Consider the following 25,665-nt stretch of genomic DNA (forward strand, 5'->3'; position numbering starts at 1 on the left):
AATTATTATATATTATTTTTTTTATCTGTTATCTATGTAGTAAACGAGCCTCAAGCTAGTAAATAAATAATTTGTTAGAAATGCAAACTATTTTATAGACTCGGTCAAATCTTTGTGGGCTTGGATCCAGTAGTATAAGGTATAGGTAAGTACAGGGTATCATTGTTTTGTGTAAGACTGTGGGTAATGGGGGGTGAAGGGAGGGGCGCAGTCCAGGTGATGGGTGAGGTGGATCGCGAACACCACTACACCCTCCAAGTGAGCAAGGGCGCGGACGAGCCTTGTGGACGGGGCCGCGGGGCAAAACTAGCCGTTGCCTAATTAGAGTTATTAAAAATAGTTGATGGCTTTAAGTGTGAATTTTTTTTTAATTCAAACCCACTATAAATAACTATCTCATTTTATAACAATAACATACCATTCTCTCTACATTTATCTAATACTTTAAACACCTCTCTAAGTTTCTCAAATTTAAAACCATGTTAGGCTCAGGTTACGGTAATATCAACACACAACCGGAGCCGGCTAAACCCACAGAACAATCCCAAAAAGGTAAGGAAAAAAAAACAGAGAAGCGGGATTGGTGAAGCTCGAGATAAAATTTAACGAATTGTCAAGTACCCTCCTCTCGATTGGTGAAGCTCGACATACAAAAAATCGGTTAAAGAGTTTGGCATTCTAGCTACAGACTTTAGCCACCTACTGCTATCCGACCAAGCGATAATGGAGGAAGAAAAAGATCTTGTTCGGAAGAAATTTGCGAAAAAAAAATAAAAACACTATTTTTATGTATTTTAAATTTATGTTTTTATTTTCCTTTTTATTTATGTTTTAATGAAGTATTTTAATTTATAATTGTGTGCATAACAAAAAATAAAAAATAAAAAATAAATCAAAAACTGGATCAAGCCCCGGATCACCTGGACCACTACACTCTCTGGGGCTTGGTTAAGGGGCTTGATCCAGGACCATGTCATCGCCTATGTGTCGGGTTTTGATTGGATCACTTGGGGCTCAACCAAGCCCCATTACCCTTAGCCTAACAAGTGCTTCAATGATAATTAATGATTCCCCACTTTCATCTTATATAATCTTTATAATCAATTATCTTAATACATTATTAACTGAATAACGTCCCCGACATTGATAATAAAAGCATTTGGTGTAGGCTTGACAAATATCCACTCTCCATCGGATTTTCATTTAACTTCTAAACCGCCTACATCGTCTTGAGCCAAGATGGTTAGAGCACCGCCGTCCTTGTGTCGGCCAACACCAAGGGCTAAATCAGGTGCGAGACAAGGTGGGTAGTGGCTGAGCCGAACGTAAGAGCCTTGGTCCTTGAAAAAAGGCTCGAACCGGTCCTCGAGGAGGTTCAAGCTCAAAGAGATCAATGCCAATAATTTGTACGCTAGATTTTGCACATCTTTAACATACTCTTCACAACCCTCCCTTTCGTTAAGCAATAAAGCACTCAAGTTAATGATTACAAGTTTTCAACTCACAAATCACAATACAAGACTTGGTCATTGTTAATAAAACTTCACAAATCAGATTTTAAGAGCATTCACAACCCTTCCCTAGTTCCCTTATATGTTGTCAATATGGGTATGCATAAAACCGAATTAACCGATCCATAATCGTATTAACCGATAAAATTGAACCGAAATAATCAAACTTAGCCAGAAACCAATGGGTTGGTTTTTAGTTATTTTGAAAACCGTCGGTTATGGTTATAAATAACTCAATACCCATCAAAACCGAACCGACCCATCTATTAACAAAATATCACGTGAGTGAGCATTCGTGAATTACATAATTTATAAAACATTCCATATTATATTATAATCTATATTCCATAGATAATGATAATTAGTAATGAAATTGACTCTTTGTTACTTTGTATAACCACAAACTAGTAATTAAGCCCAGTTACATTGTTTTGGTCACGGTTAACTAATCCATAACCGACTCGTTATAACCATATTAACCGAAACCGCCATAACCAATGGTTAGTTATGATTTTCCATTAACCAACATCTCAGTTATGGTTATGGTTATGGGTTTGGGCCAAAACCGCTCCAAACCGACCCATGCACACCCCTGCTTGTTGTGAATGGTCTAAATAACAAAACCTACAGTCTCGTACAGTTATGTCATTAACTGAAAACTAGTCATACAAAGGTACCTTAATTCTGGAGGATACTGAGGCCATTGATTATCATACTCTGCAGTCTCTTCATCATCGGGCTCGTTAGATGCCGGCATAACCGCAGGAGCAATGACCGTGAAATCAAACACTTCTTTCCAATCTCTTGCATTCTTAGTATGCTCAGTATCAGAATAACCAAACGGATTCCTCTCACTTCTTTTCACCCTCCTCTTCTCCTCCGTCGACTGATCAAAAAACCTCTTAGCAGCCAACTGTATCTTTTCACGGCTCTCGATTGGAACCCCGTGGTTGATCACCTGAAAGAATCCCCAGTTTTTGCATGCATCATGGATTTGATCAACGAGGTTGTGTATTGCTTCAGGGTTTGTGTTTGGAGATGAGGTTATGTAAAGGTGAGAGGTCTATTTGTGGGATACCATCGGCTTCGATTACTGCGGGTTTCGGGCAGTGTTCGGGGTCTTGGATGAAGGCTGGATCAAGGTTTCCATGGCTGCTGGTTGATGATAAGTTGTAGTAGGGAATTTGTGAGTTAAAAGGTTGTAGTGAAGATGGATTTGTGTCTGAATTTAACTGCACTTGGTTTGGTTCTATATAAATCTGGACGTCTTTTTGTGCTGTGTACATGGAGAATTATTGGTTTGTTTCTGAATGTGACTGATAATAATATTAATTAATTGTGATGAATATGCACTTACGTGTGCATCGATGAAACTAGAAACCAGTAAGACTATGTGTAATGAAGGATTACAAAATAAGGGGTGGGAGAGATTTTTGACACGTGGCACCACGGCATCAAATTGGCGTTTTTTTTATTTTAGGGGTGTTATGGTGTTGTAGGGCGATTTTCACACCAACATACATGTTATTAGTATACTATTACTTTCATTCACCACAAGGCGACAATTATGATTTTTTTATTTTTTTAGCTAATTTTTTCTTACCTATTTCATCATATGTCTCAAGTGAGACTACAACCATTTGATTGTAAGACATACACCGTTGTCGCTAGACCATGCTAGTGGTTGTCTTCAAGTTATGAAAATGGTTGAAGACTTTGTAAGGAAGTTATCTATATATTTATTATTTTTTGAACTGCATGTTGTGAAGATATATAACAATAGTTAATATCAAATGTACAAGTACGGGTGAGAGTTAACAAAACTGTTTTCAATCGAGCGGTTTTCACTATGAACATTTTTTATACACGGTTTATAATATTTCATTAATATGGTAGTGATCTTTGCATCCCATCTCACGAATATCATAGGGATAGTCAGCTTTCTAACTAACATTATAATAATCACTAAACGCGAATGTGTCAAACAAAAAGTCCTATTCAAATATTATCATCTTTTTAAGGTTACAAGCAAATGAGCAATAGTACAGATCCATGTATGATAAAAAAAGATGCAGGATAAATTTGCAATCACGAACTAAAAGCAACAACGATACATAGAGTATATACAACACAAGAATTTTAATAATCTAAAAGTCGGGTTTACCTAAACAGCAGGCATCGAAATAGAAAGAATGACATGCGCCAAGAAATGTAAACCATCCTGGATTTTACCCACAGCTGTGGTTCGATTAACATGCAGATCCTCAGAATACGAGTTGACTTTATCTTGAATTGACTTTTCTGGCAAAGCCTTAGAAGAATCAGATTTGATGGCTGCTGTATAAGCTACTGCTACATCTGATATGCCTGCTTATCAAATTCATATTAGGATAAATAACATCTTGAAAATATATTAAAAAGATAAACTACACATACTTGTCACAAAACTACTGGCAACTGCCTCTAAGTATCCAGTCATTGATTGTACTTTCATTCTTAACGTTTTAGCCTTTTCAATAGAATCCTCGGGCCATTCAATTTTCACAATATCCTCATCGTCAGCAGGATCGTGGGCTTTGTTTGCATTGTGTATAACTGATTTCCCTAAAATCAGAAGTTGAGATAATGCAATGCAGCACATTTATGAGAGTCTCTGCATGCAGATAATAAAAAATTAATTTCAATTTTTCATGACTTTGTGTTGTAAGATAATTAGAAAAAATGAATGTATATTCATACATGGGTGCCCTCAGAGTGAAGAGAATCTAGTCTGCCACCAGTTTTTTGAACAATGTCAACTGTAGACAGTCCCGCTAAGGCATTTACAAAGCTGCAAAATGTCATAAATACCCTTAGTAGATGATTATTTTGAACATGATAAAAAGATGGATTAAAGTAAGATGAAACGACAATATTACCCTGCAGCCATTTCTGCAGCCTTGCTCACACTTGATTTGTGAAAAGTCTTAACCTCATCATCCATGTTATCAGGTGCATTCTCTATATTATTTCCGTTTTCTAATATCAGCATTTTCTGGACCTCTTTAAGCTTTACATCATATACAGACTTTTCTTCCATTGACAGCTTTGTTTTTCTTCTATTAAATAATAAGGCATAATGGTTTGATAGTGCCTCGAGTTCCTGCAAGTCAATATTATGATTCAGGCTTCAATAGGCCTAAGTGTTAAGGTGTAGGGTTTATCGTTTAGTACCTCCAGCTGCTCCGGTCCTCCATAGATGTAAAAGCATCTGTCAAATGTGACCTCTTCCAACAACTGACCCTCTTCTGTTTCGTGTCCACTTTCGCCTGCATTTTTGTCAATTTCCATGCCGGATTCCGTGATCAAAAGATCCACGGTTTCCTCAAGAACTTGGATGCCCTTTGCAGTAAAAGCTCTTCCAGTCTGTTCAAACAAACCATATTATAAAGCATAACAACAAAAACAGAATCTGTAATAGGATGATAACAAGAAAGGGTTTGTGCTAACCTCTAGAACAGATTCTGCTGCAGGTAAACTACCTTGTTGTATAGAGTTCTCTAGCCTGAAGAAATAATAATAAGAATAGATAGGGTAACGGGTCAAACTTGGTTTTAAATGCACGCATAAGGTGCGCATGGGGTGTAGATGAGATCGCATCATGTGAAGCAATGTGTTCTGAAACCATGATGCAAGGATGATACGCCCTAAATCACATAATACGCAATCCACACTATGTGGTCTCATGCGCACATTTCTGAGTTAGAGTGAGCTTCTGCACAGGTTACTTGTACCTTATGCATAGACTACTTGTATACATAGAGTTAAAGACTTATTTTGGTTATACATAAAACATCTATGGTGGTACCAAAGCTTTTTTTTTAATCTATATATTTTAGTCACTAAATTTTTAGTTTTTAAAAGTTATCAAGTTAAAATATGATCTATAATAAAATTGCATTTTTGTAATAACAAACACTCGCATACGTGATGCTTGCGCATCACGCATTGGCTTTTTGGATCAAAATGGATCGGAACGCATCGCGCATTTTAAACCAAGGGGTCAAAACAGGATTAGGTTGAAATGGGTCAGTATGGGTTATGAGTTGTCTTGACCCACAAACACTTGTTTTGTCAATTTTATTAGACTATTGACAAATAACTAATGCTTCAGTTATTGTTACAAAAAGAATATTATTACACTAATAACATAGATGCTACTATGTTGACTTACTTCTGAACAAAACTGGAACCGCCTTTCCAAGCTTTACCTAAAGCTTGCCAAGCTTCAGAAGCAAAGTTCTCAACAGAAGTGTCAATAGCCTTTATACCCTATAACAAAATTCAACGACAATTGAGATAATAATGATAATAACAGCAATAACAATAACAACAACATCACTAAAAATAATACTCCCTCCGTCCCATTATAAGTGTCTTATTTTGACTTTTCAAGTCTTTCTTTTGCAACTTTGACCGTAAATTTTTTTGTTCGTGTCATATAATACTTGATGAAAATTATATCAATGTAAAATACATTTAAAGCCCAATCCATTCATATATTTTACATCAAGTATTATATAACACAAACAAAAATATTACCGGTCAAAGTTAAATAAGAAAGACTTGAAAAATCAAAGTGGGACACTTATAATGGGACGGAGGGAGTACTATAATAATATTAAAATTATGACTGTGTGATGTTTAGAAGAAATCAAGAAATTGTGCCTAGGTGTAATTTTCTTAGTAAATTACTCCTTGAACTTGCCTGGCCAAGAATAGTGTCCTCGCTAGCTTTCTCAAGTTTTTCCAAAGTAGCCTTTCGCTTCTTATCATCTTCATCTTCACTTTCTTGATCTTTGTCAGAAACTTCTGGAAGATCCTCCTTAGAAGATTCTGAATCTTCAAACTCGCGTTGCAAATCAGAGATACTATTTGCAGCTGTCTTTGCAACCTCAGCAGCCTGTAAACACAAAACAATTGTTAATAAAAAATAAATTAATGCAGAGCCAACGGCAATACAAAAAACTACTTATCACTAGAATATCATGTGTAAAAAACAAGTAATTGCACATCGATTTGTAACCAATCAAAGCAAATACTATTGACATCTAATGCACAATTTAATCAAGCAAAACAATCACGGATAGCCTCGAGAGTCGTTAATCATTCGCAGCAAGCCGATCACATATTGGTTAGATTTTGACTTTTAAAAAAGATACTACCTTTCTTCCAAGTGAAGCCTTACTTTCAGTCTGTATGATGATAAACATAACATGTAATTTCTTCAACATCAACAGTTAATTTAAATGTAAAATTGGGTAATTTCAGGTTTTCAAACTTCTTTTATATTACATTAGACAGCATAAGTAAATCAGCAACAAAATACTTATCAAAATGTCAACAATGGCTACTACGTATAAAATCGTAGTTCATCAAAACATTCCAAACAGGTTTAATAGTGCTTAAACTAATAACGGTCAAAATTGTATTTTAATAATCCATTAGCCGATAATTATTCCTACTAACAGTTTGACCAATGACACTCCTAATTTATACTTTTGTTACCTAAAGCAATCTTAGTAAAAGCATTCTCAATCGGTTCTCCGTCTCCAAATTTAAAATTACACTAAAAATAACTATTTTTTTCTCTCCTTTTTTAAATTAAATAATACATTTTTATACCTTTATTATTACATTCTCTCTCCTTCACTCACAACCACTTTCAAAAAATATTACAAAATTATAGATGATGAACAGTATTTCTCCAAATTTAATCATGAACAGTAACATTTCTCTCTCCTTCACCCGCAACCCCTCCAACCACACCCTAAAATGGAGAACATAGAATGCTCTAACATAATCATCAATGATCTGCATTCTATTTCCACTCGTAATAATGATTTTAAACAATAAATATGCTACTAGGATTGCTCTTGGTAACTAAAGTAAAAGTTCATAGTGTTATTGATCAAACCAGCGGTATATATTATTATCGGCCAATAAGTTTGGATTAATAAAATCCAATTTACCTAACCTAAAACCTAACAAACGGTCTCTATTTATCTGCATTTGCGAATTAGTGAATTAGACTGCATAAACAATGGAAGTCTCAAACTGAATCCATTTGACGTTGACTGATCAAAACGAAACCCTAGATAGTAATAATAATAAAATATGATTAATTACATTACATTGCGAGAGATCTCTTCGGCTGCTTTCTGAAGATCCGAAAGCACAGAGAAACCCCAGCCCCATCCACCGCTCGCATTTTCTTCTTTGGCCGCTGGTTGTTCTTCAACCGGCTGCTGAATCTCATCTTTTGATGGTGATATTATGGTTCCATTTGGGAATCAATCTGATGGTGGTGGTTAAAGAACAGTTACTGTCAATCGCGTCTTTGTTGGATCTTCAACGAGACTTGTATTGTATTTCACTATACGTGTATTTATCAACTGCCAAACGTGTCGTGTGTGTATATTATTAAATCTGTTAAAATAAATGAATTTAAACAATCTATATAACCAAGTTTCAAAATTGTTTCAGTATCACACAAATTCAAAAATCATTTCAATTAAGTCACTAAATTTTCATATGTTAATTAAATTAAGGGTTCTAATATATTTTTTTAGCATTTTTCTTTTTTGTTTCATATAAGAAATCATTTTTATCTTTAATTTTATGTTGACGTTGAATGGCAATATGGATTTATATTTTTTTTTTGAATTTTAATATAATTAATCTTTTTACAATTTGACTAAATGTATTGCAAATTCCGATCCCGACATCTTATCCTCTGTTTCTTTCTTGACACACAAAAAAATCTATGAGACTCAATTTTAAGATTTAGTGACTCGATTTGAGGAAAAATTACATGAGTGACCTAATTTGAACACTTTTGAAATTTGGTTACTATTCTATAAGATATTCACTTTATCTGCCAGTGTTTAGCAAAAAATTATCCACTTACGTTATTAGAGGGCTTACGCAACGTAAGCCACAAACCGTGGACGAGCAAGGAAGGAGAAGTTTTGTCGATGGCATGGGATCGTGGGTCGATAAAATCACGGTTAACTAATCGGTCACAATCTTTGGTTTTGGTTAAACATTCGTTATAACATTCACACTCGTATGACTCGGAAAAATATCACTAACACGTCATGATAAAGTAACCGACCCGTTGAATGAAAGGATGAAGAAGTTATGAATTTTACACTCAACAATCACCATTTTTATGTATGACTCGAAGTTCACAAAACTTATTTGTTAGGATATTTATTACTGAGAATTTGTTTAATCAAGTTGTACTTTGATGGTTTATAATAAAATAATTTTCTTTAGTGTTTAGTACTACTTATTAAATATGGTTTTCTATTTATTATTATTTATAATATATAGATTAATGTTAATAAAACTGAGTGATTACAAGGGCTTCATTTCACTACAGAGTAAAATGAAAAAGAGTGAAACGGGGTAAAATGAAAACACACCACAGTGAGGTGGCACGAAAAAAGAGCGTTTTTGAGCCTTCCACTACAAATGGCCTTATCAGTATATACATGTCAATCCATACATACGTATAAATTTTGAACCTGCATACATATATAATTTGAACCTCCCATATGTATTAATGTATATACTTATCAATACATACACCTCAAAAAACATAGCTACATACATATCAAGAAATGCACACACATATCCAAATTGAATCTGCCATACTTCTGTATCAAACCATCAAGAAACATATTGTACTTATGTGCCAAACCAATAAGATTATACAAACCATTAACATACACATAAAACTATTAGGATTTAGTATACACATGCACAATGGTAGACAGGCGCATTCAATCCTTGTTTGTATTTTAGGTTAGTTCATCTCTTCAGCAGCAGCTAGAGCCTTTTTGGTAGCTTGAAACTTGCAAGGCTCGTCACATTGAGATTATGGGTTCAAATCCTCTCTCCACAATACATTATATGTCTATATTGATGAATGACTATACCAAATCTTTTAGCATTCTAATTTATAACTAAAGTATAAAATAACTTAACTTCAGATATTAAATAAATGACTTATTTTGGGCGGATAGTGGGAATCGAAAAGATGACTTATACTTGGCAAAGAAAATGATGCTTACAAACCATTAAGATTTAAGATATGCATACTCAGTGGCATACCCAAAAATGCTTATACTACAGATATAATTTTTCAGTCTAGAATTTTACCCGGTAATTGGACCTGGTCACAAAGAAAACTAAGTTCAGGTGGAACCAGAACAGCCGAATATGACTAGTAAATTAACCTTTGATTTAAAAATCGTTAACCATTCTAGAAAAAAAAATGATAATAAATGATCCTTTAGACTAAAACCATAAATCAGATGCTTGCTTATCATTGCATGTATCTGGAAACATGTAAAAAAAATGACTTAGTGACCTTACCTGATCAATCATACATTGTGAAACTAAGTTTTAAAACTGCAAAAATCAGGTAATCAATTTGAAAATGCACACCCAAACAGCCATCAAGTTATGCATTATAGAATGTAAAACAAAAAGACACGCATGCTCGGGTTCTCAACTTCTCATAACAAAAGAAGACATCCCAAAAGAGTTATCATACACTGGTGACAGAATAATTAGCACATGGAGAAATAAGCAATAGCCTTAAATGGTTGCAAAATTACAGAGAAAGAGAGCATCAATGAAGAAATACTCAAAAAAGTCCCACACTATATGTTGCTCTGCAACATTAACTTTAGACAAAAGATCCTATAAAGAATTAAAAATCACATTATTTTTTTTTTGTGGTGTCTGCTAATAAAATCCAATACCCCCACGGATATTATATGCATGATTAAAACAATAATACACTGCAGTACTTTCTATATATACCCAAAGGAGCATACACGTATCGGTAACAACCTAGTCATAAGTGAACTTACAAACTTTATTAACAATTAACTCAAAAAAAGAGCATATTCATCACATGTTTTTGTAACAAATATTTGAATTCTGATAAAAAAAATCAATATTTTAAAAAAGAACAAAGAAACATGAGACTTTTAAAAAGTCAATCTTTAACCAATAAAAAAAATTTCTGTATCCTCACACCCTATATTCAACAATTCTGTTATTCTGTAACAAATTCCGAATCATCTATATTACAAAATTGTGGTTGACTCGATATATATAGGCAATTGAAAAGATTCAAAAATGACTGTTCTCTTGAAAAGAAAGTCTTACCTTACGATAGGTTGTACCGCTTTTTAAGATCTCAAGATTCTTCGGCTAACTAGAAAGCCGTCAGCAAGTGCCTTCTTTTCTTTTTTTGAGTTACATACGCTCAAAAGATCATTTTTCCAAAAACTCATCAACGTTTTCTATCCCTTCGATTAAAGAATAATATGTACTGTCATCAGGACTAATGCCTTTACTAACCATTTCATCAAACAACTCTTGCGCAACACGCCCTTCATTAATTTTGCACAATCCTTGTATCAGCGCGTTGTATGTCAACCGCGTAGGATTAAAACCAGAACTCAACATAACATCCTTAACCATCAACGCCTCCTTCATATCACATCTCCTACTATAACCACTAATAAGCGTATTAAAACTAATAAAATCAGGGTTAATCCCTCTTTTCTTCATCTCATCGAAAACGCTAATCGCTTCTTCAACCTTTCCTTCCCTACAATACCCCTGCATCAAAGTATTATACGTCACTTCATCCGGGAAAACCTTTAATCTATCCATTTCGTTTAAATACAAAAGAGCCCGTTTTATGTTCTTGTTAGCACAATGGCCGTCAATCAACGCATTAAACATTACAATATCCGTTACCACCCCTCGTTCAATCGCCTTGGCAAACAAATTATCCGCTTCATCCATTCGATTTCTTTTGTTCAACACGTTTATAAGCGACGTGTAGGTTACACGTGTCGGCTTAATTCCTTTACTTATCATCTCGTCATGGAGGTTAAACGCCTTACGCGCGTTACCCGACCGACAATATCCGTTTATCAATATGTTATACGTAATATCATCCGGAACCAACTTTTCACTTTCCATTTCTTCTATCATATCCTCAGCCTCCGACTCTTTACCTTCGAAAACCAATGCATGAATCAACGAATTATACGTAGATACAGACAGGCGTATCGCCTTTTTAACCATCTCATCCTTGTAACGAAACGCCATTTCGATATCCCCTTTATTGCAATACGCGTCTATTATCACGTTATACGTTACAGCAGTCGGAACCAACCCGAGCCCCTCCATTTTGCGCAAAAGTCGAGACGCATCATCAAACCTACCTTCTTTACACATACCACTAATAAGCGCTCCATAACTATAACTATCGGGCCGAACGCCTTTCACTCGCATTTTATCAAACACCTTGTGTGCGCCATCAACGTCCCTCTTCGCACAATACCCGTTAACAATCGTGTTATACGTAACCACATTCGGCTTCAACCCGACCGCCTCCATACTCGCAACAAACTCCTTAGCTTTCTTTAACTTCCCTTCTTTACACAATAAGTTAATCATAATATTATATGTATACGCGGTCGAACTAATCTTCAACCTAAACATCTCGGCAAACAAAACCCACGCGTTATGCGTATAGTTCAATCTAACAAACAAACTCAACATATCATTACACGTTTCGATTCTCAGTAAAACCCTGTTCTGTTTCATCAAGTAAAAGCATTTAATCGCCTCATCGGGTTTATTCAATTGACAAAAACCTTTAATGTATAAATCGAACATGGCGGTACTCGATATGGCTAACCGGTTACGGGTTTTGACTAAGTCGTTGAATAGTTCAGTGTGAGTGAATCTTTGTGAGTTAATTACTGATTTGATGAAGGTTAAGGCCAATTTGGTGTTGTTAGGGTTTGAGTGTTGTGAGATGATGGCGATTGATAGGGAGTAGCATTCGAGATTGGTGTTGTTGGGGTTGAAGTATTGGGTGAATTGGAGGACTAGAGGTGGGTGTGATCGGAGGTTGTGGAGAACGGTGGTGATTGTGGTGGGTGTGAGTGTGTCTGCCAAGTGTTCGACGAAATGCCACTGAGAAGAAATGATGGATTGGTGAAGGGTGGAGTGAGGTTGAACGGTGGTGAAGGGTTGGTGGTGAAGGGTTCGGAGATTGGGGAGCTTGAAGAGTCTCATGGTGGTGATGTTGAGAGATTGCAAGGGGTGTGAAGCCACTGGTGTGGTTCTGTTGAGGCGGCTTCAATGGCGACCAAGGTTGAAGAAAATTTATGTTTAAACCTTAATAAAGTGTGATTTTATATACTAAAACTCGTTGTATTTTCGTTCTCATTGTTTCAACTAAATAGTATTTTTTTTATACATTTATCATTATTTTTTATCTTTCTCTCCGTTACCATCACCTTCAAAAAAATATTAAAAAATTATAGAGGATGAACAGTGCTTTTCAAATATGCAGAAAAATCACTACGTTTTTTAAAATATAGAAACGTTTCACTCTCAACACCCTAAAATCTAAATCACTCTCTAAATTATAAAAATCACTACGTTTTATAAAAACACCCCTCGCATAAAATAGGGGTTGGATGAGAATGCTCTTAGCCCCTATGATTTGTGTTTTGTGACAGTTAGGCCCAGGGATATATCTTTAAGTTTCTAATGCCTAGAGTGTTAAAACTGAGTTGACAATGATTAATGAGTGACATAACGCTCCCTTTATGGGTTAAGATGTATTAAATGCAATGTGAGTTAAAATGCTAATGGATTTTAAATCATTTATACATACACAATAATTTAAGAATTAATTTGCATTATATAAAGAGAGGTAAAGTGATGGTTAAACAATTTTTGATAGGGTGAGATGAAGTGATGTGGTAAAGTAAGTGATGTGATGCATACGTATACTTAAGAAGCGCTGCATGGCCTTATGGCCTATATTTATGGGTAAAGTTTAGGTTGAATTTGGTTGACAAATGAGACTGGAAATTAGTTGGGTTGTAAGCGAACCGGACGTTTGACTGTCCGTTCGGTGGGAAGTTCATTTATGTTTGTCCGTTTAATAAATGAACCGGGCACGGACAAAAAAAAATTGTTCGATAAGCTTAACGGATGAACACGAACAAAGGCGATGTTTGTTCGATAGTGTTCGTGAACGTCTGGTAAAGTCCGTTTAACAGTGTTGTGTATGTTGAAATTCCTTGAAGAATGAAGAATTTGAAGCTTATTTCTCGTGAAGCACTAAAAGTTTGTGGACTTTGAACATCAAAACATTATTTTGATATGCTTATGTGTTTGGTTACTGTGTTAAGTGTTACGTATTTTTGGGTATCATGTGGTGTGATAATTGATATTAATTAATGTTTATGTTAAGTATTTGATATTTTATGTTCGTTTGTCCATTAACGTTCGTTAGTATCTATTGGTGTTTGTTCTCCATTAGTGTCTGTTAGTGTTCGGTTGTCCATTAGTGTCCGTTAGCGTTCGTTTACAATAATAACGAACGAGCATGGACAAACTCAATTTCTTAATGAACGGACACGAACTTTCGTTCAGTAGGGTGTTCGTGAACCGTCTGTTTTTCCAACAAAAAATTAACGGGTGAACACAGACATGGTCTTGTCCAGTTCGGTTCGATCCGCTTACAACCCTAAAATTAGTTATCTTTGATATAAAATAATGGCAGAGACGTGGAAAACACAGAATTAATTTAGAAGTGATAAATAAGTTATTTTTTTAGCATTCATGCTAACTCTATATTGTGATTGCTTCTTTGTAACACAATCTATTCACTTGATGTAGATGGGTATCTTCCTCAAACCACATGCTGAATTCTATGTGTGTCTTAGAATAAAAAAGTGCACTCTTCTAATTTCTTGTAAGTTTTTGAAGCATAGTTAGAGAGACTCGTTTGTATTAAGGATGAAGCAAGGACCTTCGAAAGGCTTGAGAAAGCCAATAAATGGCTTCCTGTCAAGAAGTATCTCATAAGATGTGACACCATATCTTTTGACCGCCAGATCCATGTTCAGAACAAATTTTATTGTGTCAACAGCCTCTAGCAAGAATCACGGGCTTTCAATATTAGTAACCATGGTTCTTGCAACCTCGATGGGTGTTCCATTCCTCCTCTCAGCAACTCCATTTTTCTAAGAACTTAACTATCTAGAAATATGTTTCTCGTCACATAATGTGATCATAATGTGGTTCTTAACTTTGTACCGTGATCATTTCTTAGCATTTTTACATGATGGTCATTCTGCCTCACAATGTTCTTTATGAAGATGACAAAGAGCAGTGGCGGATCCAGGATTTTTTTCTAGTGGGTTCACTATTCGGGTCGGTTCAACGGTTCGGGTCGATTAAGATTTATGATATAACTAAAATAAGATACAATAACAAAAAAAAACACATCGTCATTAGAAACTAATTTGAACGATCTGTGGCTGCAGGTGGTTGTGTTGGGGGTTGATGGAGTTGAATGATGTGGTTGCAGGCTGTTGTATGCAGGGCCGAGTCAACCGTTTTGGGACCTAAAACGATATATAAATTACGAGCCCTTCTTCATTATCTTTGATGAGAAAATTTAACTAATCTCTCATTTATATCATGTTCTAGTTCCAGCGTTTTATTCATTGTGAATAATTTTGGAAGAATCTAGAATTCTAGATGAACAACTATAAAAAAACAGTTTTAACCTCCTTAAATAAACCACCAATCTAAAACACCTCAAATAGTCAAACATTGAAACTTTTTAATTTGACTTGTCCGGCTTTTGAAATATAAAGAACATGAAAATAAGCTGTAAACAATAAATGACATGAAAAATACTAAAAAGTCTAGCAGCTATAGTTTGAACCGGAGACTTCATGATCTGATATATTAACAAACAATTTAAAAAAAATAAACGCAACTAAAGAGGGATTCGAACCCGGGTTCACACATTAGGAATACAAGATGTTTACCACCAGACCACAAATTCAATTTGCTAATGGGTTCACTCACAAAATATACGTGGGTTCACTCTCATATATCATACAAGCGTTTTACCTAAAATCCGAAATTCAGTGGGTTCCCGTGAACCCACAACGTTGTATGTAGATCCGCCCTTGACAAAGAGTATCCAAACTCTCATCATTTGTTTTGTTGCTAGGAAGAACACCAGAGAGTCAACTTGATGAAATCATTAGTGGTCCCAAAGCTCACAATTAAGCAATTAATCAATTTCATTTATATGATTTATATGTGTAGAAAAGATATTGAAAATAATCAATGGAAGATAATCTTCGTTGTATAATACTATAATTCTATAATCAAGATTATAACTGAAAGATTATAAAAATGAAGAACAACTCACACCTACCTATGCGGTAATAGACAAGTGAGTGGTTAGAGATTTTGGCCATCACTTTTCAAAGGCTCTAAGCCATTTTCACGTCCGTGTTCTTCACACTTGGTCTTCAACACTTGCTGGAGTTTTTCATTCAGTAGTTTAGATTTGTACATAAGAAGCAAAATGGGAACTAACCCCCCCCCCCCCTCCCCCCGGCCGTATTTAAGTATTGAAGAAAATAAAGTAGAACAAAAAACTTGTGATTTACAAGTAATTTTCTTGAAGTATAATTAGATGAAATTCTACATTGGATTATAGAATATTCTTCCATCTGTTTGTTGTTGTAGACTTCTACTTTTTATAAGAAACAATCTTTGAGAAACTCTCAACAAGTTTTGTACACTTACACGAAAGTTGATGACTGTTTGATAATAGTTCAAATTTTATAATACTATTTTGATTAAACAACTTATTATTAGGCATCATTTTCAACTTAGTATCTTTAAACTATTTTTTCATTAATCAATCTTTTATAAAACTTGAACCATTTATGAATACTTTGGCGTAGTTTATAAAAATATGTTTATAAGTTATATAAGCATGTAGTCATTGTTAAGTGATCTTAAGTTTAGGTTACACACCCATTGCTTATCCTTAAACCGGCACGTCTTGTATACTCATGAATGTGTAGACTCGTTTGTTGACTTAAGTAATCGATATTTAACTTCTTTAGTTTGCCCAGACATGGTGCAATTGATCCTTCATCCCCCAACGTTTGTTTGTTTGTTTATTAGGTCCTCAAATTTTCGACCATGAGTTGGCTTGATCGATATACAGTCGGCCCACCGATTGATTGTGTTACTTATGTTCCCAAGTACATTGGTTATTGACCTTTTGTGAGCTTAATCATCCTTTACGGTCTATTCGTGACTCGACCGTGCATAACAGTTATTTAAATGTCTCTTTTTAGTTATTGTCTTCTATAATTTGACATTATATACATTCTTGTTTAGTGATTTAAAAATGTATGACATACATTTCTATTCAATATCTGCATTAGATGTTCATATTAACATTGGCATGAAAATAATTATATGTGTAACCATGTGTACAATAAAAGAAGCCTTCACATTGTTTTGGAATCCTAGTCATTTCACTCTATTTGAATAACTTGTCAATACAATATTGAAGATCAAAAACTAATAAGCATTAATAATAGATGAACAAGAAGAGCATTAAACTCTTTATAAATTGAAGCACGCATAAAATGGTTGATATTATGCAATTTGTTATTGTGTTATGTTACTTCGTGAGAGAAAAAAACAATTAATGATGATACAGTCGTGTAATTTTTTTTAACAATATTTTTTTCTCATCTAAGAAACTTGAACCCAATCTTTTAACCCCTTGATGTTTTAAAGATTTTGTCTTTATCGATTGGCCACAAACCCTATTGATAACAGTCGAGAAACTTATATATTAATTATTCATGTAAGTATGTACTAATAAGTAATAAGAGAACAATATAATACATTTGTAAAAGTAAATACTTTGACTAATAATTGTAACAAATCGAAAAAATGAAATAACTTCCAATATGTATATCTATTTTGTACATAATGTTAAATAGATACTTTACGTCTCATATCAGTAACTAACCCATCATCCATGTATGGCTATGCTTACACCTATACAATCACTACATCAATCCATCACATATATACCCATCATTCAAATACTTCAAATCCAATTTATTTCATCCATAAAATTTTCAAAATTTTGGACCTCTTTAGGAAAGGTGGTCACCACAAATGGGACCCACATACCTCACAAACACCATCCCACCGCGGCGCGTGTACTTCACGTCGGTTCTGACACTCGCCATAGCTTCACCGACTTATCCAAACTACCACTATACACCACCCATTCTCTACCACCACCATCGTCCTGATTCAGTTTCAGATTCTCCTGAACTGTCAAACATTTGACTGGTCCACTGTGACCAGTCAAAACTGAGAGGCACGAATGGAAGCCCCCAGCTTCCCACCTCCACACACAAATACTTTTATCCGCGGACCCACTAAACAACAACCGTCCCGCGGACGCTAGACAAAGCACAGCTAGTTTATGCCCTCGAATAACCCCGCCGTGAACCAACACGTGCTTCCGCCGTTCCCAAAAATTAACCAACCCGTCCGAAGACCCAGCGTACACAACGACATCACCAACATTAACCGCCACCGACGTCACCGCCGTCTCTTGACTCAACAACGTGTAAACCAAAATATGCTTCGTATCATTCTTAACCAACTCCTTCCTCCACACCTTCACCGAGCCATCCGCCGAGCCTGTAAAAACCAAGCCGTCAAACCCGACAACAACCGCATTAACCGCGTCATCATGGGCTTTAACAGATTCCAAACATTTGGAATCCGAAAGCCTCCAAACTCTCAATGTTTTGTCCCATGAACCCGAATACAATATCCCATGTCGTTCATCCAAACTCATGCATGACACAACATCATAATGCTTAATCCATGGGACATTACGATGGCATCGTACTTCGACGTGATTATTAGGGTTCATGGAACATTTGATGAAGTCTCGAGTGGTTGGTAAACTACCTATCCGTTTATGCGCCTTTTTATTCGAGTTATTCGAGTCCGAATACTTCCATACCCGGATTTTACCGTCTTGGTGACCCGTAAATATCTTCTCACCGCAAATAATAATCGATTTTATCAACCCGCTACTGGATTTAAACCCGGAAAACTCGGCTAAATCCTTCCATACACGAATGTTTCTTGAATCCGAACCCGTGTATAATAAGTTTCCAGATGAAGCTAATGAATAGACATGTCCTTCTTCTCGTACCAACGACCCGATTAACCCGCTTGCCGAGAGGGTACCTACAAGAATGGGAAAACATATATTCAGAGACAGATCTAAGAAAAATTCAGAGGTATTAAATAAACTTTGGACCTATGGGTATCCTAATATCTGCTAAGAGGCCGGTATCGATACATTAACAATTAATAAAAAAATCACATTAATTTTGCACTTCGTCAAGAAAGTTAAGATTCAGAGATATTAAACAAACTTTTTGGGCCTATGGTATCCTAATATCTGCTAAGAGGCCGGTATCGATACATAAAACAATTAAAAAGAAAAAAAATTACATTAACTTTGCATTTTGTCAAGAAAGTTGAGATTCAGAGGTATTAAACAAACTTTTTGGACCTACGGGTATCCTAATATCTGCTAAGCAGTATCGACGCAAAACAATGAAGAAAAAAATTACACTAATTGTGCACTTCGTCAAAAAAGTTGAGGGTTACCCTAGACAATATTACAATTGAAATACAGGAGAAATAAATAATTTGTAAATATATCAGAGTTTATTTTGTTGTAACATGTATTAATTACCGTGTGAATTAAACAAAGAGAAGTTCCATGGAGACTTTGAAAACGGCGACGTTTGATGGAACGGTGACATGAAGTAATTAGCAGGAGACGAGTATGGAGACATGGAAGGACTTGGAACCGACGCGGTGCTACGACGGTCATGTGAACTGGTCCCGATGACTTCTTGTTGTTGTTCATGATTAGAAGTCGACGGCGAACTGATTGGCTCGGGACTGTGTAAAAGGACCCCGAGCTTGGTTCGCCGTAGGGGAAGGTTATCGGTTTTGTGTTTCGACATGTTTGACTAATGTGATTCGGGTATAGTATTTTGTAGGTAAATAGATAAAGATTGATAATGGGAGGAGAAGAAAAAATGAGCATTTATAGCACCTTCTAGCAAAGGTGGCTTGAATAATACCCCGCGTTTGCGTGTTTAAACTATGGTTTCCAAATTTTCAAAAAGAAGGTTTTTGTTGTATTTTCGTTGACATTTTGGTAAATTGTAACGTTCATGTGTTAATACTAATATAATATATAGTCACTCGTACATATCACATATGGTTATTACCTATTAACACTACTACACTAGTGAGCGTTACGGGGGGGTGTTTGAGTGAGCTTTTAAAACTTGCTTATTTGTTTGTTGAAAAGCAAAAAATAAATATTTTGTAAAGCTCATTCAAAAGCTTTAAAATGAAACTTTTCAAAAGTGTCTTTTATTTTTCAAAAAACAAATAGAAAGAATTACAAATTTTGTCCTTTAAAATAAGTCGAATTACGGTTCGTGTCGTTTGTTAAGTTTCCTTGCAGGCGGTGTACTTTAAACTTTTTTTTCCTACAAGTTTTGTCCTTTACGCTAACTGGGTTAGAAAAAGTCAGTTAAATGCCCTCACGTGAGACGCATGTGAGGGCATTTTTGTCTTTTCGTCTACCCTGCAACTTCATCATCATCATCTTCTTCTTCTTCTTCATTTTGCATATCTCTTTCTTCCATAACTCATCCATCACCACCAAACCCACCACCAACACCCACCTTCACCCCACCATTCAACCTCCAGCAACCACCACCAAACCCACCAACCTCCCCTCCCAAACCCAATTACATCTTCCAAACCAAACCAAAAACCCCAATTCCATCACCGGATCATAATAATAACTCAATCCGGAGCTTCCAATTCCGTCAACTCGCCGGAGCTTCCATCACAACTCGCCGGAGATTCCATTTTCTCACAATCAGAGCATAATAATAACTCAATCCACCCACAAACCCACCAACACAATGGTCAACAACAAACGCAAACCCCGGCGACAATCCAACACTGACCCACGAAACCCACACCCCCAATTCCCACCACCACCACCTCCGCCGCCGCCGTAAACCCACCGTCCAAAACCCAGAATTAACAGATCTTCAATTGAGGCTTTAACCTAGTCGATTGTTCCGGTGATTCTTCCGGGAACGATTGTGACTTCCACGAGGCCTGTTAACTTTCCGATGGCGGGTGAAGGTGGCCGGAGTGGCGGCGGCGGCGCATGTGTCTCTGAGAGAGGCCAAGTGCGGCGGCGCGGGGTGAATGTGGCCGGTGCGGCGGCGGCGCGTGAAGTCCCAATAATTGAAGACGGTGGTTCGTCTTCCGGTTTGAATGGGCCAGTTGAAGAGACATAGAGGATACATGATATAAGTGGTGTATGTATGTGTGTAGACTAATCTTTCTGATGATGGGTATGTTAAAGTTTCCATTTTTCTTGGTTTTCTTGATGGATGTTGTCTGTATATAAATGATAATAAATGAAGACAGAATTACAAATGGTGGGGTGAAGGTGGGTGTTGGTGGTGGGTTTGGTGGTGGTGGATGAGTTATGGAAGAAAGAGATATGCAAAATGAAGAAGAAGAAGAAGAAGATGATGATGAAGTTGCAGGGTAGACGAAAAGACAAAAATGCCCTCACATGCGTCTCACGTGAGGGCATTTAACTGACTTTTTCTAACCCAGTTAGCGTAAAGGACAAAACTTGTAGGAAAAAAAAGTTTAAAGTACACCGCCTGCAAGGAAACTTAACAAAGGACACGAACCGTAATTCGACTTATTTTAAAGGACAAAATTTGTAATTCAAATAAAAAGTTCACCCAAACACCCCCATAATTTATCTTACACTTTCACTAAATAACCAACGTAGTTTTATTTTACTATTGAATATTAGGGTTTTAAGTCGAATACAAATGAAATTAACGTGCTAATTGTGAAAATCAAGTAGCATAATTATATATACAGCTAGAGTAATTATGTAATTACACCTATAGTCGTTACATAATTATATTACTTTTATATATTATTACTCTACTTGATTCTCATATTAGCACATTAATTTAATTTGTACATTAAATTACCCCTTGCATTTATGTGGCGAAAAATAGTTCACTTGTATTCCTGACGTCTGAAAAAGCCTCTATTTTTACTAATAATTTTTTTTAGTTAATAAACGTAAGTACATATTTTTAGAAAAAAATAATTTAAAAAACAGAAACTCTAATCACAAATCATTATAATATTTTGTATACTGATATTCAAAAAGAAAAATATATATACTTTGTATACGGTATACCACTATACATTTATCCACTTATCAAACGAAACTCTGGCCACACATGTGTGAAAAGATAAATTGGTCATCAAATACTTACTTGTATTATGACTTTAAATATAAATCTATTACGATATAAAGGTATGTAACAAATAGTACAAATAGCTACTTTTGTTATTGATGACGATGAGGTGTTATGACCTCAGCCTGACATCTAAAAGGAGTTGACTTTCTATTGCATTAATATTGACTTTGTATTTTGTCAATGTTTGGTTTTAGCATTAAATTATGAGGACTTCTCTAAAGCAACTCTCTCCGGGCGTTGTCGTTAGGATCTTCCGTTCATGTTATGGATGAGGTTAAAACTGTTTTTGACTATTGAGGATACGGTATCGAGTATAGACACGTTGTCCTAATTCATGCAAAAAATCCTCTACACCTAAGTCATTAATTATTGAATGATTTCATGTGTTCCTTTTTTTTATCTTTCCGGTGACGGATCTAGAACATAGTTTCAAGGGTAGCGTAAAAAAAATAAAAAATTAGTACACTAAGGATTTTTTTTTACCCGTTTCGCGGGTTGGCGCCCAGTTTCGTGATTTACGTGTACCGGGCTCGGTTACGCGAGAACATGGATTCGTAAATGTCTTTCGCTTGTACAAGCAACCACACACGCGTTACGCATGTCACTGGCCCGGTTTCGCGTTATACGCATACCGGCCCCGGGTTACCCTCGATTACCAGTTTCACGCTGATGTAAGCCGATTCGAGATGACTAATCTCCCAAGTGATAGACCTTTTGAGCGAGTTAGACTCCAAGAAATATTAGAGAGAAAGAGACAATAAAACTTTACTAATTTTTTTCTTACTTTAATACTCAATGATAAAGCCTTTAAATAGGCATACAAAGATGCAAAATATTAAAGGTGCATATGCAACTAATTAGAAGAACATGGCTTTAATGCATTAACCCAGTAACCTAATAAACTAACCACTAACATTACTTAAAAACAAAACAAATAAAACACATGCATAATAATAAACGTGATCTAGTTCGTAGTTAACTTAGGCATGTATCACACGCATACCGGGTCTTTGTCAGAAAACTATAATCTTCTTATTGAATCGAATAAACAACGACAATCTTTAATTCAACACAAACAAAAAATACAATCAGCAATCGTTCTAGAAAAAGACTAATAAAAAGATATAGCAATCACCATTGTGATGATTGAATACAATTGCTAAAGTATCCAAAAGAAATGATCAAACCTTAGATCATAAACAAAGAGGAAACAAGATCTAAATTCAGGAGCGTATCTCGAACGAATCACCCATGCGCTTAACACACCTTTTATGTTATTACTAGTTGCGTGCCCGCGCGATGCGGCGGAGTATACACGCAAACATGACATCAGATGCGTAACCGATGTTAGCGTTTCTATATGTGTGTGAGTTCATAATAGTACGTGTGTAACTCGAATATAGTGTGCTCGTATAGCGGCATTGGAATCTTAACCGGGGTTAGTAAGCACGCCACACACCGAATGTACGCACGCAATCAGGTGTCGGTGCGCACGTAACTCTACATTGAACTCGTCTTGACCTGCAACTTGTTCCGCTTGACATTGTTCTAACCTGAAATTTGTTATGACTTGACCCCTTTCAACCCAAACCCGTCCCGACCGAAACCAAAGGAACCATTTTTTGTATCTACCATTCCAACCTTAACCTTTTAGACCCATGACCCGAACGGCCAAACCCGCCCGATTCTTTTGCTGGTCTTTAATGGTAATCACGTAACACGTTAAGTTTTTAAAATGAAAAAAATATAGCAATATCATACTCAAATTAAAGAGAATAAAATACTCGTTTTTATGGTATAATGTTTATACGTGTTTAAACATTGCTGGGGTAGTTGGTTTATAAAAAAGGGTATATATATAACTATTATATAAATAAACAAAATGTGATTAAAGGTAAAGGACCAAACTTGTAAATAATTTTGAATAATATAAAAATAAACTGTAATATGATTTTGCTTTTCCTAAAAGACAAAGTTGTCAAAAGACAATTTTGCCCTTAAAATGTCTTAATTTAATGCATTGTAGTTTGTACTAAAAGCAAAAAGTTTGATACCTCTTAAAAATTAAAAGGTCCCTCACTTATGCTTTATATATAGTATAGATAAAAACGAACTCATGGGCCTTGACCTTCATAAGCTTCCATTCAACCTATTAGACTTAAGCCCATCCAACCATAAGCAAGTCCAAGCCAATGCATGTGAAATCCCAGCCATTAGCTCCAAGCCCAATAACATGTGACAAACAATAAAATAACAATTATGATAAATAACAAATATGTGTTTGATATTTGAATTGACACTATATATTTTCAACAGTCTTGGTAATCCGTTTCACTCGTACAACTCGGTTACGTGTTTCGCTCGTCCCGGACCCGGTTTCGCGTATGCGCCGTGTTACGCCTTTGTCGCATATCGGCATCCGGTTACCCGTTTGGCGCGTGCTGGCACATGGTTGCCCGTTTCGCACATACCGGTAACAAATATATAATGGAAAGCTGGACACACTGTTATAAAAAACGACGTGTCACAACCATATTTGTACACGAAAAACCGTAAGACCAGTTCACTACAGCCCGAACCGAACCGGTTTGACCAAACCGACAGCCAGCTCGTTCTAGTATCATTCTCCTTTCAGAACTACCAAACCGGTTTGATACCGGACCTAATTGCAATAAACTGGTTTTAAACCAGTTACAACCGGTTTTAAGTTGAACCAAATTGGTTCTGACCAAACCAGTTTGAAACCGGACCTAATTGAAATAAACTGGTTTTAAACCAGTTACAACCGGTTTTAAACTGAACCAAATCGGTTCTGACCAGTTTGAACATTCATGCTCTTAACTTTAGAAACCGGTTTGGGTTAAACAGATTTTGACCAAACTGGTTCGATTTGAGAAAAAACCGATTTTGTACGCCTCTAGTCACAAGTCACAACTATTAAAAACATTGTTATTAACATAGTGAATTTTTCTAGAACAAACTGTGAAATTATTTTTATAGTAAAGATCTGATTCAAAACATAAAACAATCAAGTTACCTCTTTTAGAAAACCTCTCAATAATCTATTTTTTTTCCTTCAAAGCATTATAGATATTTCAATAAAACGTAATGTTTTACATCGATACAAACAAACTGTTTCAACTAGCCTTTTTAATTAATCCATGTTACTTTAACAGTTGGATTGGGCTAACGGGCATTAAAACGAAACATGATCTTGGGCTTTCATATTCTAATAAATAAAAAGCCTTTTAGGGTTTTTGTTTGTTCCTATATAAGCACACATTCATCTGCCACTTTGAATCATCGTACCAAGATCTCAATCTCAACGGTAGGGTGTTTTATTATCGAATATGTTTTAGACGATTGTCTGTATATGCTTGTGTGCCCCCATAATCCCAGATAAGCTAAACTGGTTCTTATTCTGATTCATGGGAGGCCAACAACAAACACAGTGGTAGTTTCGCTGAGAAACCCTTTATTTGTTTTCATCGTGTAACATCCCGAAATTTCCAAAATAATATTGTATTACTTAATAATAGAGGGAAAGTTTACCCGGGTTATCGAGAAATAAATAAATAGAGTAGGAGTTGGTATGGGTCGGGCTAGTATTGGGTAATGGATATTGGTTATGGACTTGGGTTATGAAAGAAGGAAGGAGAGTCCATGGGCTTAAGCCCATGATCCCTAAATATAAATATCATTAATCACCATTTAATCCTCATTCTCACATATTCCATACACCACCAAAACACACACAACACCATCTT

At 35.8% G+C, this 25,665-nt stretch overlaps 2 protein-coding genes, 1 non-coding gene and 2 pseudogenes across 5 annotated transcripts; 1 reads left to right on the plus strand and 4 right to left on the minus strand.

Moving 5' to 3' along the window:
• Nucleotides 1–1,057: 1,057 nt before the first annotated feature.
• Nucleotides 1,058–2,797, minus strand: LOC143535362 (protein LATERAL BRANCHING OXIDOREDUCTASE 1-like; annotated as a pseudogene). The gene is made up of 3 exons (XR_013135701.1): nt 2,606–2,797; nt 2,189–2,574; nt 1,058–1,452 (listed from the first exon to the last, which is right to left on the minus strand). The product of XR_013135701.1 is annotated as a protein LATERAL BRANCHING OXIDOREDUCTASE 1-like (transcript).
• Nucleotides 2,798–3,670: 873 nt separating this feature from the next.
• On the minus strand, nt 3,671–10,348 carry LOC143535373 (uncharacterized; annotated as a pseudogene). Its single transcript, XR_013135705.1, has 11 exons — nt 10,328–10,348; nt 10,181–10,265; nt 7,685–7,809; nt 6,259–6,453; nt 5,725–5,822; nt 5,001–5,055; nt 4,725–4,916; nt 4,430–4,653; nt 4,251–4,341; nt 3,948–4,164; nt 3,671–3,878 (listed from the first exon to the last, which is right to left on the minus strand). The product of XR_013135705.1 is annotated as an uncharacterized LOC143535373 (transcript).
• A 258-nt stretch (nt 10,349–10,606) lies between these two features.
• On the minus strand, nt 10,607–12,758 carry LOC143536438 (uncharacterized). Its single transcript, XM_077030429.1, has one exon. The coding sequence runs from the start codon at nt 12,672–12,674 to the stop codon at nt 10,848–10,850; it is 1,827 nt and encodes a 608-aa protein (XP_076886544.1). The 5' UTR covers nt 12,675–12,758; the 3' UTR covers nt 10,607–10,847.
• Nucleotides 12,759–17,649: 4,891 nt separating this feature from the next.
• LOC143536449 (protein JINGUBANG-like) lies at nt 17,650–19,567 on the minus strand. Its single transcript, XM_077030438.1, has 2 exons — nt 19,252–19,567; nt 17,650–18,734 (listed from the first exon to the last, which is right to left on the minus strand). The coding sequence occupies exons 1-2, from the start codon at nt 19,526–19,528 to the stop codon at nt 17,686–17,688; spliced, it is 1,326 nt and encodes a 441-aa protein (XP_076886553.1). The 5' UTR covers nt 19,529–19,567; the 3' UTR covers nt 17,650–17,685.
• A 5,723-nt stretch (nt 19,568–25,290) lies between these two features.
• LOC143539201 (small nucleolar RNA snoR83) lies at nt 25,291–25,407 on the plus strand. The gene has a single exon (XR_013136394.1). It is a non-coding gene; the product is annotated as a small nucleolar RNA snoR83 (small nucleolar RNA).
• The last annotated feature ends 258 nt before the right edge of the window (nt 25,408–25,665 follow it).

The sequence above is a fragment of the Bidens hawaiensis genome, unplaced genomic scaffold (genome assembly GCF_021521415.1).
Source record: "Bidens hawaiensis isolate Kalapana, Puna unplaced genomic scaffold, B.hawaiensis_p1.1 tig00000780_1, whole genome shotgun sequence".
Taxonomy (NCBI): Eukaryota; Viridiplantae; Streptophyta; class Magnoliopsida; order Asterales; family Asteraceae; genus Bidens; species Bidens hawaiensis.